The 19,625-nt window shown below is 53.7% G+C and overlaps 1 protein-coding gene across 1 annotated transcript in view; it reads left to right on the top strand.

Annotated features, from left to right (window-relative positions):
- The window catches only part of LMF1 (lipase maturation factor 1), a 207,977-nt gene that overhangs the window by 20,702 nt on the left and 167,650 nt on the right, over positions 1 to 19,625 (top strand). The window contains exon 3 of the mRNA XM_029054660.2: positions 10,413 to 10,423. Within this exon, the coding sequence (XP_028910493.1) occupies positions 10,413 to 10,423 (11 nt within the window). The remainder of the gene's footprint in view (positions 1 to 10,412; positions 10,424 to 19,625) is intronic.

Raw genomic sequence — 19,625 nt, 5'->3', positions numbered from 1 at the left:
CACCGCCCCCGCGTGCTCGGGGAAACACCTTTGGGCCCCTTCTCGGTCCCCACCCTTTAGCCGAGCGTCGCTCAGGCCCGAGGGTGGAGAGGGGAAAGGAGTGTCCCCCTGCCAGCAAGACCCGCTTTTGGAATCGATGTCTGTCTCCCTGTCTTCTAAACTCTGAGCCTCTTGTGGGCTCTCTTTATTGCTGTATTGTACTTTCCAAGCACTTAGTACAGGGCCCTGCACACAGTGGGCGCTCTATAAATACGATTTAACGAACGAACGAATGAATGAGTTACATTTGCAGCAGTGGAGAAGATTTGTCTTCAAAGGTGAAAACTGGCCATTAAGCAGTAGGAAGGAGCGGAGCTTCATTGTCCTGGGAAGTGCCCTCTCTAGAGAGGTGAGGGCGAAGCCGGGGCGGACTAGAGACTCGGCTTGAGCTTGTCAAAAGAGCTCAAGCCTCGCTGTCAGAGGACCTGAGTCCTAATCCCAGATCCTCCACTTGCTTGCTGTGCTACCGTGAGCGAGTCAATTAACTTTTTCGTGCCTCATTTTCTTCTTCTGCCCAATGAGGATTCAATACCAGTTCTCCCATCTATTTAGATTGTGTTACCCACGTGGGACAGGGATTGGGTCTGACCTGATGATCTTGGATCTGTCCCGGTTCTTAGTATGGTGCCTCTCATGTAGTAAGCATTTGATCAGTACCAGAATTATTATTATTATTATTATTATTGTTGTTTTTATTAATGTATGAACTCCCCCTCTTGCTGTTCTTGGCCCAGGAGGGCTTCTAGGTGGGTACTGTGAGCTCGTTGTGGGCAGGGATTTTCAGTGTTTATTGTCATAGTGTATTTTCCCAAGTGCTTAGGACAGTGCTCTGCACACAGTAAGTGCTTAATAAATACGATCGAATGAATGAATGAGTGTGGGCCCCTCCCCGCCCCACCCACCTCCTGCGCCCGTCCGGCCCTGCTCGGCTACAGTGGCTGTGGCCGGGGCAGAGCATCGCCGCGGTCCGGCGGTCTCCGGTGGCCCTCAGGATTCCTGGGTGTCCCTTGGTCCCACCTGCCCGTTCACCTCATTGTCGGACGGGGACCGAACGGCCGAGACCCACCGGCCGTCTGTCCGGCCGTCACGCCAGTGGAGCGGGAGGCTGGCCAGAGTGGTTGGGGACGGGAGACCAGGCCCGGTCCGGCCCTAGACGGGTCACGAGGCATCCCGGGCTCCCGGTGTCGTCCCTGGGCTTTCTATTTACGCCTAGGGCCGGCGCAGTCCAAATTGGGCGGCTTCGTCTGGGCAGGTAGGAGAAAGGTGGCCGAGCTGCCCGCTGCCTACTGGCCCCGTGGAGCCACTGGCTGTCCCGGATCGCACGGAGCAGCTCGACCCCACCTGACCGGACCGCACACACTTCGTAATGGTGTCTCCATCACGTGTGGACGCCCGGGCCCTTGGGTGGCCCTGGGCAAGGGGTGGCGGGAAGACCGTTATTGTCTGCTTGAAAGGTTTTCTCTGGGAACCCTGTCAGCCCTCCCTGTGGCAGCTGTCCTGTCCCTCTCCCAGATCCTGGAAAGGTGGGGCCGGGAGGGGTCCGGCCTGAAACAGAGGTGGTGCCAGTGTGAGGCTCTCTGGAAGGTCTGGGTTGGGCCGTCCAGCAGGTCGGCGGGGAGCCCTCTGGATGCCTTGGCCCTGCGGAGGGGTCGGGGCCTCAATCTCATGGGTCCCTCGGAATCGTCCTCGGAGAAGAACCGGAGTCAGTACGGGGACCCGGGCAGCTGCGGCCCCGGAGGCCGATGACGGTCAAACCCGAGCAGCGCCCGGGACTCGTGGCGGAAGAGCGGCCCGACCCCCCGGGGGCCCGGGTTCTCGGCTCCACAGCCCCTCCGCAGAAAAGTGGATGACTGGATTTCCCGTTGAGTCCTTGGGCTTTCCTCTGCTGGCCATCATCCAAAGGAATTTCTTTGTTGTTCTAAATGATCCCTGCGCCACCATTCCTCCTCCTCCCTTCCATCACCCTCCCCCCCCCCCCCCCCCCCGGCCCAGAGCCCAGCAAGGGAGAAAAAGAGGAGGAAAGATTATCTCTGGAAACTTGAACCCCGCACAGAGGGCTCTCGGGGGGTCATCCTTCCGCTCGGAGAGGCTGCTTCCGGCACTTCCTCTTTGGGCCCCGCAACGGAGGGGATCGAGTTCAAAGAGCCCCGCCGCCGGCACACGTGAGCGCTGCAGCTGACGCGCTAATGAAGTCGGGATTGCTCCCGTGTGACAGCGTGCCCTGCCTCCGTTGCCGCTGATGGTGATGATGGCGAGGGTAATGATAATGGGAAACACGTTTCACTGGGGAGATCAAATGCAGCGTTGACGTGACGCAAACCGGCTCACGCACCCGGGCTTCTCGGAGTTCACCGGCCAGCCGCCCGAGTGGATGTCAAATTGGTGCTCGGGGACGCGGCCTGGAGACGGGTTTGGCGGACCTCCCGCCTTCCCCCTGTGGCGTGGGCCAGTAGTTTCTGCACTCGGTTGGATGGCGCACGCCCTGGCGTGGCCAGCGAGAGTCCCTCTGTGGCTGGCGTGTGCCCGGTGCGTGCCCCCGTCGTGGCTGGCGTGTGCCCAGTGTGTCTCCCGTCATGGCTGGCGTGCTCCTGGTGTGTGTCCAGTCGTGGCCGGTGGCCAGTCGGCCAGCTTTTTGTCGGAATGGGATTTTTTCTTCGGGAAGATGGACTGTGGAGAGAGAGGGGGTGGGGGAGGAAGGAAGGAAGCATATAGAATTCTGCTGTTGGAAGTCTCCTGCAGCTGCCCCTGCCCTGAAGGAGGAGTCAGAGAGCCCGGGCCCGAGGCGGGTGCCCCCTGGGGATATTCGAGGGCGTCTCCGGACGGCTGGAGTCTCTCAGGGACCATCTTCATCGTTCTGGCCGGGGGCCGGGCCGCGGACGAGAGTAGGGTGAGGCTGGGCGGGTGCGCACCCTGGGGATGTCGAGCCGCCCTGTAGCCTGACCGAAAGGCACCATTTTTGGTCCACTGCCGATGTGCCCTCCTTCCCGTCTGGCCTGGCACGCGGGGTCTGGGACCCCCCCAACGTTTCAGTCCGCCTTCTCCCGGCCACTCGGATCAGGATCATCGCAGTCAGAGTCGGGACGGGCTCGTGTCCCCTCGGGCCTGGGGACTTTCCACTTGCCCACATACTCGGCTAACCAGTGTTGGGGGTTGGGGGGTGGGGGGAGAAAGCCTGGAGGCAGGAACGTGGGAGGAACACAGAGAAAGCGGAGGAGGAAGGAGCTGGAGGAGGAAGGAGTCGGGGGAGGGGGAGACGGGGTGGGGGGAGGGGCAGAAACAAAGGGGAGGAGGGGATATCGATCTCAGGAATAAATGAGTGATGTCTATCTGAAGGAAACACACAGAAAAGGATTTGACTGCAGAAAAAGATTTGACTGGAGGCAGGTTTGTCTGTCTCCGGTCCAGGAGGAGAAATTGAAGCACTTGTCAATTAGCTCCGGTCATTGACCTGGCCTCCTTGGAACCTCCAGCTAACACCGCCCACCCCCGCCCTTCCCCGGCACCACCCTGCGGCCCCCAGGCCTACCCCGGGACCCCTCTGTCGGCATCTCCAGGCGGAGCAGAGCGGCACGCGACGGGACTGTCCCTTCCATCGCCACCTGGCCCCCCTCCTGCAGACACCCCGGACCTCCAATCCCCCTCCCCCTCCGCCCCGCCGCCACCACCAGTGGGGGCAAGAGCTGGAGGGTGGCCATTCTGTGAGGGCCGGATGAGCGCCCAGCACCTCTGGGAAACCTGGGGTGCTCAATTCTGACCCGCCGGCAGGCAGCGACAGCCGGGCAAGGGCAGTGGGAACACATAAAGGATGAGGAGGTCGTCTTCGTCTTCGCGCCATCATAATTGACCGCCCTGGATGGGGCTCCCCGTCCCGGGGGCCCTGAGGAAAGTGACGCATTTTCACAACTCTGGAGCGATTTTTCGGGTGTAACCCCTGGGGGGTCCAGGCGGAGGTTCAGTTAATTTGGTTCTGGGGTCGAATCAATGCTTACTCTGTGCCGAGCACTCTGCTAGGCGCTGAGGCCGATAAACGGCGATCAGATCGGACACAGTCCCTGTGCCCCTCGGGGCTCGCAGTCTGAGAGGGAGGGAGAGAGTGGGGATCTGCTTCCCATCTCACGAAGGAGGAAACCGAGGCCTAGAAGTCGAGCCATACCTGAGGACACGTGGCAAACCGGTGTGGCAGAGCAGGGACTAGAACCCGAGTCTGCCGGTTCTCCATGCTGACGCCCTGTTATAATAATAATGTTGGCGCGTCCTCATTCAGAGCCCGATGGGGATGAGGGCGACTGCTCAGTGGCCGAAGGAAACCACCCCCGTCCTGGGAAATGATCCATTTGGCAACCCAAAACAGAGGTGCTCAGGGGCAAAATCATTCAGGGAAAGGGTGTGACCAGAAGCCAAGCCTGGCCTATGGGAGATGGAGCACCTTCCCTCTCAACAACCCCTTGCCACACACATTTTTTTGATGATATTTAAGTGCTTACTGTGTGTCATTCAGCCATTCTTATTGAAAGCTTACCGTGTGCAGAACACTGTACTGAGTGCTTGGGAGAGTACAATATAACAATAAGCAGACACATTCCCTGTCCACAACGAGCTCACCATTTAGAGGGGGAGACAGATATTAATATAAATAGATTATGATATGTACAAAAGTGAGGTGTGGCTGGGAGAGGGATGAATAAAGGGAGTAAGTCAGGGTGACCCAGAAGGGAGTGGGAGAAGAGGAAAAGGGGGCTTAGGGAAAGCCTCTTGGAGGAGATGTGCCTTCAATAACACTTTGAAGGGTGGGAGAGAGTCATTGTCTGTCGGATTTGAGGAGGGAGGGCGATCCAGGCTAGAGAAAGGGTGTGGGTGAGGGGTTGGCAGCCAGATAGTCGAGATCGAGGTACAGTGAGTAGGTTAGCATTAGAGGAGCAAAGTCTGCGGGCTGGGTTGTAGTAGGAGCGTGGTGAGGTGAAGCAGGAGGGGACAAGGTGGTGAACTGCTTTAAAGCCATTGGCGATGAGTTTTGTTTGATGCTGAGGTGGCTGGGCAACCCCTGGAGGTTTTTGAAGAGTGGGGTGACGTCCTGAATGTTTTTGTAGAAAAATGAGGTCAGAGATGGAGAGATCCAGGCATAGCACTTTGGTAGCATTTTGGATCGAGAGGAAAGGGCAGATTTTAGCGATGATTTTGGCGGTGGAACTGACAGGATTTAGTGCTGGATTGAATATGTGGGTTGAATGACAGAGAGGAGTCAAGGATAATGCCAAAGTTATATGCGTGTGAGACAGGAAGGGCCGTGGTGCCGTCTGCGGTGACGGGAAAGTCATGGGGAGGACAGGGTTTGGGTGGGAAGATAAGGAGTTCTGTTTTGGACACGTTAAGCTTGAGGAGATGGGAGGACATCCAAGTAGAGGTGTCCTGAAGGCAGGAGGAGAGGTGAGACTGAAGAGAGGGAAAGAGATCAGGGCTGGAGATGTAGATTTTGGGTATCATCAGCTCAGAGGTGGTAGTGGAAGCTCTGGGAGCGAATGAGTTCTCCAAAGGAGTGGGTGTAGATGGAGAATAGAAGGGGACCCAAAACTGAACCTTGAGGGACCCCTACAGTTAGGGGGTGGGAGGCAGAGGAGGAGCCTGCAAAGGAGGCTGAGAATGAATGGCCAGAGAGGTAAGAGGAGAACCAGGAGAGGATAGTGTCCATGAAGCCAAAGTTGGGTAATGTTTCCAGGAGAAGGGGGTGGTCGACAGTGTCGAAGGGAACTGAGGGATTGAGGAGGATTAGGAACAGTGTCAAACACTCTTCTGTGTGCTAGGGTAGGTGCAGGTTAATCAGGTTGACAAAATCCCTGTCCCGCACGGGGCTCACAGTCTAAGTAGGAGGGAGAGCAGTAATTTAATCCCCATTTTACACTTAAGAAAATGGAGGCCCTGAGAAGCGAAGTGACTCGTCCATACAGCAAGCATGTGGCAGAGCCAGAATTAGAACCCAGGTCCTCTGAGTCCCAGGCCCGGGCTCTTTCCGATAGGTGGTGGGGCGGCGGAGGGTGGTGGGTATGGCTAGTCGGGCCGGGCCACACCCCAGCTACACCGCAGTGAAGGATTTTGAAGTCGATGCGAACCAGGTGCCCCGATGACTTTCTGCTTTGGAAATGAACAGAGACAGAACACTTGGCTCTCGCTCCCAGGCAATTGGATAATTCGATTTTCAAATGATTTTTCAGTAGTTCTGAGCCGGCCTCGTCCAGGTGCAGACAATGTGCAGAAGGCTCCCGTTGTCCCACACCAGGAGCCCAGGAAATTGCAACTCAGATGGTTCAGTTGCACCAACTACGGGACAGCGTCCTGATCGCCCTGGCCTTTGGGCTTTTTCCTCACTGACTCACCCCATCCCCTGCCTGCTCCAGGTCTGCCTTCACCCACCCCTGCCCGGGCCCTGCCCCCTGCTTCTTTCTTCCGGATCATGCCTCTCCAGTTCTCTCCCTTATCCCCGAGCTGGTCTTCACCTGCCCCACAAACATCCTTGTTCTGCCCCAGCCCAATCCCTGACCCTGCCCCCTACCCCGGCCCCCGCCCCGGCCCTCTGCAAGGGTCCCCTGTGCCTTCCGGAGAGAGGTCTGCCTCGGTTTGTATGCGGACTTTGTAATTAACGAGCCTGGCATCCCAGTGTGTAGATTTCCTTGGCCACAACAAAGCAGATCCAGAAAGGAGACAAGTAGTTCCCCTCCCCCAACTCCCAGTACATTGCCTTCCCCCGGCCACTGCCGCGGCCATCTCCCCCATCTGGGGGTCTTCCGGCAGGGCTGGTGGGCCTGATGGCCACCGGAGGCCAATCAGCTCGGTCCTCACAGCAGGCAGGCTTGATTAAGGAGACGGACCTCGCAGGGGAACAACCCCGGCTGGGGAGTCGAGATCCCGGAGCCCCGGACCCTGCTCCCGGCTCGGCTCCGGCCTCGTGCAAGTCAGTTAGTTTCCCCGGGCCTCGGGTTCCTCATCTGTAAAATGGGGATTCAAAACTCGCTTTCCCCTCCCCATTAGACTGTGAGCCCCATGAGGGACGGGGACTGTATCTGATACGATGATGTCGTAGTTACCCCGGCGTTTAGTGCAGTGCTTAGCACATAGTAAATGCCTCACAAACATCACAGTGATTATTATCATATGTCAGTAAAGGGTAATTGGCTTTCCCATAACACAATTTGGGTAAAACTGAAGAATCTCTGGATGTTTGCAAGGTCAGGAATGAAGAAACGCTCCCTTATGTGTATCTTCCTCCCTCTTCTCCCACCAGACCCTAGTGCACGTGCTTAGCTCCTCTCAAGGCAACCTCCCTGCTCTGTCTCATTCTAGTCTCCCCTGCTGTTGACCCCGTGCTCAATTAATCAATCAATAGTATTTACTGAGCACTTACAGTGTGCAGAGCACTGTACTAAGTGCTTGGGAGAGGATGTTACAACAGGGTTATCGTTCCCTGCCCACGGCGAGTTTAGGGTTTCAAGGATTAATTCTGTGGCCCATCATAGGTAGGCAGGCACAGGCTCTTGGTTGTCAAAGTGGCACAAATCATTCCATCAACCAACAGTATTTATGGAACACCTCCTGTGTGCAGAACACTCTACTAAGCCCTCGGGAGCTTGCAATAATGAAGCCCTTAAGAAGCTCATAATCAACTAGCTGATAGTGCACTCATCCACTTTGATTGGACTGGGAAGATCCATTTAATCAACAGAAATTATTGCTTACTGGGTGCAGAGCACTGTACTAAGCGCTTGGGAGAGTACAGTATAACAATCTAACAGACACATTCCCTGCTCACAGTGAGCTTCCAGTCTAGAGAAAAGTGTGACCTACATCAGAGAGATGCATTCACTTCACAAACGAGTCTTGTGTTTTCCAAACAAGTACAGGATAACGCACGTTGCTACTAGAATTAATGATATAGTCATGAGAAGTGGCATGGCTTAGCAGCGAGTATGGGCCTGGAATCAGTGGATCTGAGTTCCAGTAAGGGCTCTGACACCTGCCTGTGTGACCTTGAGCATGTCACTTGACTTCTCTGAGCTTTTTACTACATCTGGAAAATGGGAATTCAATCCCCGTTCTCCCTCCCACTTAAGACTGTGAGCACCGTGTATGTCTTATCCACTTCTACTCTATTTATGAGAAGCAGCGTGGCTCAGGGGCAACAGCACAGGCTTGGGAGTCAGAGATCATGGGTTCTAATCCCGACTCGGCCACTTATCACCTGTGTGACTTTGAGCAAGTCAGTTAGCTTCTCTGTGCCTCAGTTACCTGGAAAATGGGGATTAAAACTGTGAGCCCTGCGTGGAACAACCTGATTACCTTGTATCTACCCAGCGCTTAGAACAGTGCTTGGTACATAATAAGTGCTAAACAAATACCAAATTATTATTATTCTATTGTATCTATCAATGTCATATTTATTGAGCACTTGTACTGCATTGAGCCCATTACTGGGCAGGGATTGTCTCTATCTGTTGCCGAATAGTACATTTCAAGCGCTTAGTACAGTGCTCTGCACATAGTAAGCGCTCAATAAATACTATTGAATGAATGAACGGAGTTGGTAGACACACTCCCTACTCGTGGGCACAAGTAGTTACCTTTCCAATTCCCATCCTGTGAACCAGGGCTTTTTCCATTCCCAAGGTCTGTGGGAGATCATCCCTACCCCAGGGGCCTTCCCTGATTGATTTCTCCTCTCTTCCACCTTGGAGCATTTATTCTTCACCCCCCCCCCCCCATCATTTATGCCCCCACCAACTCGTTAGCCCCTTGGCTGGCACCTTTATGGAGGCATTCCCCATTTTGGGTCCTGCTGACGATAGCATCCGGTTTTCCAGTTTCCACCCAGGTTTGCCCCTGTGCAGCAGAGAAAGGGCTCCGAGTCGTCCCTGTTTCAGAAATCATTGGGTTGAGTCCACCGGGCTTTAGCTGGCCACAGGTTCCCCCTGGGAATCAGACTTCCGTTTTGAGGGGCACTCGTCACTGACACTTTTCAGTCAACAGGATTTAAGCTCCTTGTGGTGTGGGAATGTGTTTACCATCCCTATTATAGTGTAGTCTCCCGAGTGCTTAGAATAGTGCTCTGCACATAGTAAGTATTCACTAAATACCATCGATCGATTGATTATTGGGTGCCTGCTCTGTGCAGAGCACAATAGAATGAGTAGGCAGGACCCCTACCCCCAAGGAGCTTGCAGTTACTGTGTGCAGAGCACTGTGCTGAATGCTTGGGAGAGTACCATGGAGTAGGTAGACACCATCCACACCCTCCCTGCCATCAAGGAGGTGGCAGTGTAGCGGGGAAGACAGACCCAGAATAATATGCAGATAGAAGAAGAGAAAGGAAAGGATGTGTGGAGGAGTAAATCTCAAAGACCAAATTTACTCCCATAATCGTCCCACTTCTTTACGTAGTTTTGCAACCTCCAAACAGGGGAGGGGTTATTATGTGGAGAATTAGGGATAGCCTTAAGAGGGAGCAGGAGGAAGGAAAAGAGAGGAAAATAGAGGAGGAAAGGAGGGGAGAAGCAAGAGAAAAGGAAGAGGGCACTTCTCTTTGAACTGGGCTGGGCATAGTGGGCTGAGGAGCAGCGTGGCCTAGTGGCAAGAGCACAGGCTCGGGAGTCAGAGGATGAGGGTTCTAATCCCAGCTCCGCACTCGTCTGCTCTGTGACATTTGGCGAGTCACTTAACCTCTCGGTGTCTGTTACCTCATCTGTAAAATGGGGATGAAGACTGTGAGCCCCATGAGGGACAACCTGATTACCTTGTATCTACCCCAGCACTTAGAACAGTGCTTGGCACATGGTAAGCGCTTAAATACCATTATTATTATTATTATTATTGTTATTACAGTGTGTTGCAGTTAAGCCCCTTGATGTTGATGGACAAACCACCATTATGCTCTCCAAAAATCAGCCTCTCTCTCTCTCTCTCTCATACACAAACACACACCTGCAGACACACAACCCCACCCACTCAGTCCCCACCCTCACTCTCTACGGGGACAGAGCCGGTTCCCGTGGTAGGTCATCCTGACCCTCCCCCTTTTCCTAGTCGGCGTGTGCCGCTATCACTGCCCAACAAGGTAATCTGTTTTCTCCTCAAAAGTCGCAAGGGGAGCCGGGGCGGGGGGGCAGAGAAACTTTGCTAGTGAAAACGGTAGTCCGGTACGTCAGACAGCCTGAGCAGAAGTGCACCAGGTGGCTGCGCGGGGATGTCATAGGTTTCGGTCAAGTTTGCACATGATAATTGTGCGACAGGTTAATGTGTTAAGCCAAACTTTAGAAACAAAAGCAGTTTGAGGGAAAACTCCAAGGATTGCTAAGCGAAGATTTTAACATGGTTTTCTGTTTCTTTTTCAGGTATTCTTTTGGTAAGTGAATCTATTTTGAAAAAAATCCTCCTCGTGGTGTACATTTTGGGGTAGGTGACATTTAAATATTTCGTGTCGTTTTGTGTGCAAAACTCTACTCTCCCTCTGTCCTTCCAATCGAACAGTCAATCGATTCATGATAATCGAGTACTTACCGTGCACGGGAAGTCCTTGGGAGAATCCAGAAGAATTCATAGACATGATTCCTGCCGTCAAAGAGTTGATGTTCTACTTCGTGCTAAGCCCCATACTGAGTGTTTGGTAGAAGACCATAGACATAATAGACATGATCCCGGCCCTCAAAAACTTTGAAGTCTACTGTGTGTGGAGCAAGCAGTCAATCAGTGGCATTTATCGAGTGCTTACCTTGTGCAGAGCACTGGACTAAGGGCTTGGGAGAGTCCAGCGCGGTAGAGTTGGTAGACCTGATCCCTGCCCGTAAAGAGCTTCTAGGTTAGCGTGAGATAGGCATTAAATTAAATTACAGGTAAGGGAAATGGCAGAGTGTAAGGATGTGGACATGAGTGCTGTGGGGCTGAGGATGGGCCAAACATGAAGTACTTAAAGCATACAGTCCAAGGGCACAGGTGATGCGGAAGGGATATATTTGTTTGAATATATTTATTTGTTTATGTTTATTACCCTATTTATTTTGTTAATGAGGTGTATATCTCCTTGATTCTATTTATCTTGATGATGATGTCTTGTTTTTGTTTTGTTCTGTTTTGCTTTGCCGTCTGTCTCCCCCGCTTAGACTGGAGCCCGTCACTGGGCAGGGATGGTCTCTATCTGTGGCCGAACATAGCACTCAGTAAATACTGTTGAAAGAAAGAAAAAAAGGGAGAGCGAGTTGGGGAATGAGAGCTTAGTCGGGGAAGGCCTCTAGGAGGAGATGTGATTTTAGGAGGGTTTTCCTCTGCTGGTTCTCCTCCTACCTCTCTGGCCGCTCCCTCTCGGTCTCTTCTGTGGGCTCCTCCTCTGCCTCCCATCCCCTAACTGTAGGAGTCCCTCAAGGCTCAGTTCTGGGTCCCCTTCTAGTCTCCATCTACACCCACCTTCATTCGCTCCCATGGCTTCAACTACCACCTCTGTGCGAATGATTCCCAAATCAATATCTCTACCCCGAACTTTCAGCTTCTCTGCAGTCTCGGATTTCCTCCCACCTTCAGGGCATCTGTACTTGGATGCCCCGCTGACTCCTTCAAGATAACCTGTCCATAACGGAACTCCTCATCTTCCCACCCAAGCCCTGTCCTCCCTGTGACTTTCCCATCACTGCAGGCAGCACCACCATCCCTCATGTCTCACAGATACCTCAATATTGTGTAACTAGCCTCCGAGCCCTCTCCTAATAATAATAATAATGTTGGTATTTGTTAAGCGCTTACTATGTGCAGAGCACTGTTCTAAGCGCTGGGGTAGACACGGGAATCAGGTTGCCCCACGTGGGGCTCACAGTCTTAATTCCCATTTTACAGATGAGGTAACTGAGGCACAGAGAAGTGAAGTGACTTGCCCACAGTCACACAGCTGAGAAGTGGCAGAGCAGGGATACCTTACTACCTTCCTGCCACTGGCCTGGAACCCCCTCCCCCTTCATATCTGACAGAGCACCGTTCTCCCGACCTCCAAAGCCCTCCTAAAATCCTAAAATCACACCTCCTCCAAGATGCCATCTCTGATTAAGCCCTCATCTCTTCTACTCCCTCTCCCTCCTACGTCACCCTTGCGCTTGGATCTGTACCCTCTATTCACCCCATCCTCAGCCCTAAAGCACTTTGTACATATCTCTAATTGCTTTTAATGTCTGCCTTCCCCTCTAGACTGTAAGCTCCTTGTGGGAGGGGTACACTTCTACCAACTCTCACAAGGGTTTAGTACAGTGCGCTGCACAGTAAATACGATCGACTGATTGATTGCTTTGAAGGTGGGGAGGGTGGTGGCGGGAAGTCTTTCCCGTTCCATCCCTGGCCCTGTGTCTTATCGTGTCACCGCAACAGTTTCCTTTTAGCCCGTGATCTGTTGCCGAATTGTACATTCCAAGCGCTTAGTACAGTGCTGTGCACATAGTAAGCGCTCAATAAATACTATTGAATGAATGAATGAATGTTTCTGTGGAGACTGGAACGGGGAACACTCCCGCCCATGGCTTTAAAGTCGATTGTTCCCTCTGGCCACTACCAGTCATTTAGTTATATTTAGTGACTCTCTCCCCCGTTAGATTATAAGCTCCTTGAGGGCAGAGATTGTGTCCTCTAAACTACTTTTTATGGTATCGGTTAAACGAAGTGCTTTCTGAGTGCCAGGCACTGTTCTAAATGCTGGGATCGATACCAGCTAATCAAGTTGGACACGGTCCGCGTTCCACACGAGGCTCACAGTCTTACTCCTTTTTTTACGATGAGGTAGCTGAGGCACAGGGAAGTTAAGTGACATGGCCGAGGTCACCCAGAAGAAATGTAGCAGAGCCAGGATTAGATTAGAACCTAGGTCTTTCTGACTCCCAGGCCCGTGCTCTATCCACTAGGTCACACTGCTTCTATTGCAATGTCCTCTTTGAAGCGCTCAGTACAGTGCTCTGCCCACAGTAAGCGCTCAGTAAGCAGCATCGATGGATGGGTGGCCCAGAAGGTGGCTTTGTTTGAAAAGTGCCTGGGCCGAGCTGGAAGTGTGTAAGGTTGCTTAGTGCCCCCTGGCCAGGATGTCAAAGCACGGGTCCTGTGCCCAGCCGGAAGACGGCAGCTGAGTCGGTAGAGGAACCTTTGAAGTCCATCTATCAAAAGGTCCTCGCTTCCCAGGCTCGGCGAGTTTCCCTGTGGCCCCCCAGAAGGCGGGGCGGGCAGTGGTCCTGCCGTCTCAGCTCTGCCCTCCCTGCACAGCAGGCCTGTTGGCTTCCCGCCGGCTGACAAAGGAGGTTCCCCTCCCCGCGGCGTTTCATCCGTCCCGCCCGGTGGCTGTATCCGATCCCGCACGCGGCAGGTGATGAGGTCTCCACTGCCAGAAGAGCGTGGGGGCCGGGGGGCGGGGGTCGAGGCCGGGGATTGAGGTCAGGGGTCGGGGGTGGGGGCCGGGCTCAGCTGGCCCTGGAGGCGGGTGGTCTCAGTCCCGTAACTGGGGAACGGGCCCGATCCCTCCAGACGGTTGGGCGGGTTAGGAGCTCCGGGTCCTGGCTTGGGGACGACAGAGGGCGGGTGGGCTTTGTGAGGGACGTGGCATGGTATAGTGGATAGAGCACAGGCCTGGGAGTCAGAAAGTCATGGGTTCTAATCCCGGCTCTGCCACTTGTCCGCTGAGTGACCTTTGGCAAGGCACTTCACTTCTTTGGGCCTCAGTTATCTCGACTGTAAAATGGGGGTTGAGACTGTGAGCCCCTCACAGGACAGGAACTGCGTTCAATTCGATTTGCTCGTATCCACCCCAGCACTCAGTACGGTGCCTGGCACATAGTATGTGGCTAAAGAAATACCATCATTATTATTGTTACTATAGGTCAACTTGGGAGTCCAGAATGTCCAGTGAGGGACTCAACTCCCATCCCCGGCTGCTGAAGGAAGCTGGAGAGAGTCAGTCTTGGGCCTCGGCTGCCTGGGTTGTAAAACGGGACCAGGGCCGATCCCTCCCTGGGCACGAGTTGGTCAGTGGGAGCGAGCTGGGTGCACGGTATGGTGCTCTGCATACCGCGGGCCCCCGGCATAGAGCACTGCAGACCGTGGGCTCCCGGGACAGTGCTCTGGAGACCACGGTTCCCCGTTACTGTGCCCCGCAGACTGTGGGTCCCTGGTACGGTGCTCTGCAGACCATGGGCACCCCCGTATGATGCTCTGCAGACCACAGGCCACCAAGTACGGTGCTCTGCGGACCACAGGCCCCCGGTACAGTGCCCTGCAGACCGGGGGTGCCTGGTACGGTGCTCCGTAGACTGCGGGCCCCCATCCTGATGCTCTGCAGACTGTGGATGCCCAGTATGATGCTCTGCAGACCACCCGGACCCCGGGTACGATGCTCTTCAGACTGTGGGCCCGTGGTACGGTGCTCTGCGGACCACGGGCCTCCGGTCTGGTGCTCTGCAGACCGTGGGTGCCTGATGTGCTCTGCAGACCAAGGGCCCCCGGTACGGTGCTCTGAAGACCGCAGAAGGGCCCCGTCTGAGTGGCGGCATCGCTGGCGAGCCGCAGGCATGATGAACAAGTCCTCCCCGTAGACCGGGGAAACAACCACTCCCTCTCTTTTTTGGGAAGCAAATGTTCATGATTACGGGTAGCGTGAACATTTCTTTTGCGAAAATGTCGAATCCTCTTCTCTAGTTCATCCCAACGGGGCAGTTTGCACCTTTCGCGAACATTGCAGCCAGTGAGACCCACAGGCTTTCGTCGGCTTTCATGTTGGTTTTTGGTTTCTGGGCGAAGGCTTCTGAGATTCGAAGGGTGTCGACCCCCCGCCTCCGACCCGGGAGGGGTGCTCGGTTGGATGGACGGGCCGGCCCCGTTTCAGGGGATTCGCCCCGGCGTGGCGGTTGTCACCAAATAGGGAGGCCGGGCTGGAAAAGGAGCCTGCTCTTCCCTTCCTCCCTCTGGGCAGACTGTTTCAGCAAGAGCTGTCCGTCTCCAAGCATCCTGCTACGGGAAATTGCCGCTTTTCCCAGCCTAAAGTCTGGGGCTCCAGTTTTCTGCATCCCTGGTTTCTTGGTGCACACGTGCATGTGCTCTCTCTCTCCCCCCTACCCCCAGTCTCTCTGTCTCTTTATCAGTGCGAGTCCCTTTCTCTGGCTGCAGGTGTGGAGGCCAGATGAGGCCAGAGGGGGCAGGTGGGTGGGAGGGCAGCAGGGACCAGGCAGGTGGCTAGAGGGAGAGAGAGAGGGAGGGCAGCGGTGCTGGGTGGGCAGACAGGCTGGAGGGAGGGAGAGCAGAGGTGCCAGGCAAATAGACTGGAGGGAGTGGAGGCAGTGGGGCTGGGTTGTTGGGCAGACCATGGGCCCGAGTCCAGGTACCCAATCCCCACACTTTGAGCCTGCTGCCGTCCTCTGGGGCCATCGGGGCCCGGGAAGATCCCATCAACTCGGGCTCGGTGAGATGAGTCCTCTGGTCTCGTGCCCCCGCCCTCCCCCCCCCCAAGAGGCTCCTGGTGGGTGTCCCCCGGGCGCTGCCGGGCCAGGCCGGGAAGGGGGGCTCCTGGCCGGTGGGCTCCGAGGCCTCCGCGCCATCTGGTGTTTCTATTTCTCGAGGACAGTGGGAACTTTCCCTTTCACCTTATTAAAGCCATTTTTCAAGCTGTCACGGAGCACGGCCGGTGCCGGAGTCGGATGCGATGCGGCCCTGGACGCTTGCCCTCTGGGGTTTTCGATCCCATCGCCACCTCCCGCCAGCAGTTGTGAATTAAATGCTCCTGGCGACCTTTTACCCTCGCCGCTCTTAAATTCATGCTTTAAAAACAGCTTAATGAGGGGTTTACTGGCCCAATTGGAAATTTTTATTAAAACCTATTAGTGCGCGAGCGTCTCCTGCCCGAAGGAAGCGGTTAGCCCCCGGCAGCTAAGCTCCGAGCTGGCTCCTTGCCGGGCTGGGCCGGGCCGGGCTGGGCCTTGCCTAACTGTTTCCAGATCCGCCGCGGCCTGCCAGACCCCCTTAGCCCCTCTCCTTCCCTCCCTTGCTCTCTCTCCCTCCCTTTCTCGCTCTCGCTCCCTCCCTCCCTCCTTCTCCTTCCACACTCCTCCCTCCCTCCCTCCCTCCTTTTCCCTCTCTCTCCTCCCTCACTCTCCTTTCTTCCCTCTCCCACCCTCCTTCCCTCTCTCTCTCTCCCTTTCCCTCATTCTTCCCCTCTTCCTCTCATGCAGTCTTCCCTTTTTCCTCTTCCTCTCTCCCCTTTTCCCCTGCTCCCCATCCAAAGTGCTACCACTTTGATCTAAGCACTTAGCTTATCCAGCCATGATTACTGCGTCAGCCTCCTCACTGATCTCCTTGCCTCCTGCCCCTCCTCACTCTAGTTATCACTCTGCTGCCCACATCTTTTCAATCCACATCTCCCCAGTCCTCATGAACCTCCATTGGTTGCCCATCCACCTCTGCATCAAAATAGAAGAGAAGAAGTGTGGCTTAGTGGAAAGAGCACGGGCTAAGGAGTCAGAAGATGTGGGTTTTAATTCCGGCTCTGCCACTTATCAGCTGTGTGACTTTGGGCAAGGCACTTCACTTCTCTGTGCCTCAGTTCCCTCATCTGTAAAATGGGGATGAAGACTGAGAGCCTCACGTGGGACAACCTCATTCCCCTGTATCTACCCCAGCGCTTAGAAAAGTGCTCTGCATGTAGTAAGCGCTTAACAAATACTAACATTATTATCATTATTACCCCAGTACTTAGGACATGCCCAGCACATAGTAAGCACTTAACAAATACCATTATTATTATCATTTTGAAATAACATCATAGTATGTACTGAGCATAGAATGTACTGAGTTTGCATTAATAATAATAATAATAATAAAAGAAACTCCTACCCATCAGCTGTAAATCAGTCAATCACCTTGCCTCCTCCTGCCATACCTCGCTGATTTCCTACTGCAACTCAGGTTGCACACTTCCTCCTCTAATGCCGACCTAATCACTGTACCTCAGTCTCGTCTATCTCTCTGCCCACCCCCACCCATGTCCACGTCTTGCGTCTGGCCTGTAACTCCCTCCCCCGTCATCTGTAATAGATGATCTCCTCACCTTCAAAACCTGGTTAAAATCACATCTCCTCCGCGATGCTTTCCCTGACTGAGCTCTCATCTCCCCTACTCCCTCTCCCTTCTATGTTGCCCTTGCATTTGAGTCTTTACCCTTTATTCACTCCACTCTCAGCCCCAAAGCACTTATGTACACAGTCCCAATTTAATAATAAATAATAATGATGGTATTTGTTAAGCGCTTCCTACGTGCCAATCACTGCACTAAGCGCTGGGGTAGATACAAGGTAATCAGGTTGTCCCACGTGGGGTTTACAGTCTTAATCCCCATGTTACAGATGAGGTAACTGAGGCCCAGAGAAGTTAAGTGACTTTCAGATAAGTGATGGAGCCCGGATTAGAACCCATGACCTATGACTCCCAAGCCCGGGCTCTTTCCACTAAGCCATGCTGCTTCTCCTGCTTCTCTCATTTATATTAATGTCTGTCTCCCCTTATGGACTGTAAGCTCTTTGTGGGTATTCATTCAATAGTATTTATTGAGCGCTTACTATGTGCAGAGCACTGTACTAAGCGCTTGGGATGAACAAGTCGGCAACAGATAGAGACAGTCCCTGCCGTTTGACGGGCTTACAGTCTAATCGGGGGAGACGGACAGACGAGAACAATGGCACTAAACAGCGTCAAGGGGAAGAACATCTTGTAAAAACAATGGCAACTAAATAGAATCAAGGCGATGTACAATTCATTAACAAAATAAATGGGGTAACGAAAATATATACAGTTGAGCGGACCAGTACAGTGCCGTGGGGATGGGAAGGGAGAGGGGGAGGAGCAGAGGGAAAAGGGGAAAAAGAGGGTTAAGCTGCGGAGAGGTAAAGGGGGGATGGCAGAGGGAGTAGAGGGAGAAGAGGAGCTCAGTCTGGGAACGCCTCTTGGAGGAGGTGAGTTTTAAGTAGGGTTTTGAAGAGGGAAAGAGAATCAGTTTGGCGGAGGTGAGGAGGGAGGGCGTTCCGGGACCGCGGGAGGACGTGACCCGGGGGTCGACGGCGGGATAGGCGAGACCGAGGGACGGCGAGGAGGTGGGCGGCAGAGGAGCGGAGCGTGCGGGGTGGGCGGTAGAAAGAGAGAAGGGAGGAGAGGTAGGAAGGGGCAAGGTGACGGAGAGCCTCGAAGCCTAGAGTGAGGAGTTTTTGTTTGGAGCGGAGGTCGATAGGCAACCACTGGAGTTGTTTAAGAAGGGGAGTGACATGCCCAGATCGTTTCTGCAGGAAGATGAGCCGGGCAGCGGAGTGAAGAATAGACCAGAGCGGGGCGAGAGAGGAGGAAGGGAGGTCAGAGAGAAGGCTGACACAGTAGTCTAGCCGGGATATAACGAGAGCCTGTAACAGTAAGGTAGCCGTTTGGGTGGAGAGGAAAGGGCGGATCTTGGCGATATTGTAGAGGTGAAACCGGCAGGTCTCGGTAATGGATAGGATGTGTGGGGTGAACGAGAGAGACGACGAGAGAGACGACCTTGGGTAGGGACCTTGTCTACCATCTCTGTCTTATTCTACTCTCCCTTGTGCTTTAGTACAGTGCTCTGCACACAATATCATTGTTATTAATAATAGTAATAATGTTGGTATTTGTTAAGAGCTTACTATGTGCCGAGCACTGTTCTTTGTGCTGGGGTAGACACACGGGAATCAGGTTGTCCCACGTGGGGCTCACAGTCTTCATCCCCATTTTACAGATGAGGTAACTGAGGCACAGAGAAGTTGAGTGACTTGCCCACAGTCACACAGCTGACAAGTGGCAGAGCAGGGATTTGAACCCATGACCTCTGACTCCAAAGCCCGTGCTCTTTCCACTGAGCCACGTTGTGCTCTCGAGTTGTTTCCGATTCATAGCGACTCCTGGATATACTTTCTCCAGAACGTCCTGTCCTCTGCCGTAATCCGCAACCTTTCTAACAGATCTTCCGTTATCATTGTTATGGTCTCTATCCATCTAGCTGTGGGTCTGCCTCTTCCTCGTTTTCCCTGGGCTTTTCCTAGCACTAGTGTCTTCTCCAGAGAACTAGTCCTCCTGACTATGTATCCAAAATATGCTAGTCTAAGTCGAGTTATTTTGCCTTCCAAAGACCACTGTGGCTTAATTTGCCCTAAAATCCATTCGTTTGTTTTTCGGGCAGCCCATGATGTCTGCAAAAGCCTTCTCCAACACCACGTTTCAGAAGAATCGATGTTCTTTCTACCCTGTTTTTTCACTGTCAGGCTTTCATATCCATGTATTGCCACTGGAAACACCACAGAGTTGACAATTTGTATTTTTGTACAGTTTTTACATCGGCATGTTTCATGACTTTTTCCAGGCACTTAAATACAAGAATTAGTATTATCGTTAATAAATACTGTCGACTGATCTTCATCAAGTTCTCCCCGTATTTGTAGACAGTCACGCTCCTCAAGATGAGAAATATTCAAGAACTTCCATGTGTATCTCACGTCCAGCATCTCGCAACTTCAGGTCTCCGGTGTGCCCCGGCCCCGCTAGAT

Source organism: Ornithorhynchus anatinus, chromosome 2 (genome assembly GCF_004115215.2).
Source record: "Ornithorhynchus anatinus isolate Pmale09 chromosome 2, mOrnAna1.pri.v4, whole genome shotgun sequence".
NCBI classification, from domain to species: Eukaryota; Metazoa; Chordata; class Mammalia; order Monotremata; family Ornithorhynchidae; genus Ornithorhynchus; species Ornithorhynchus anatinus.
The sequence above is the reverse complement of the archived record's forward strand: the minus strand, read 5'-3'. Positions and strand labels throughout refer to the sequence as shown.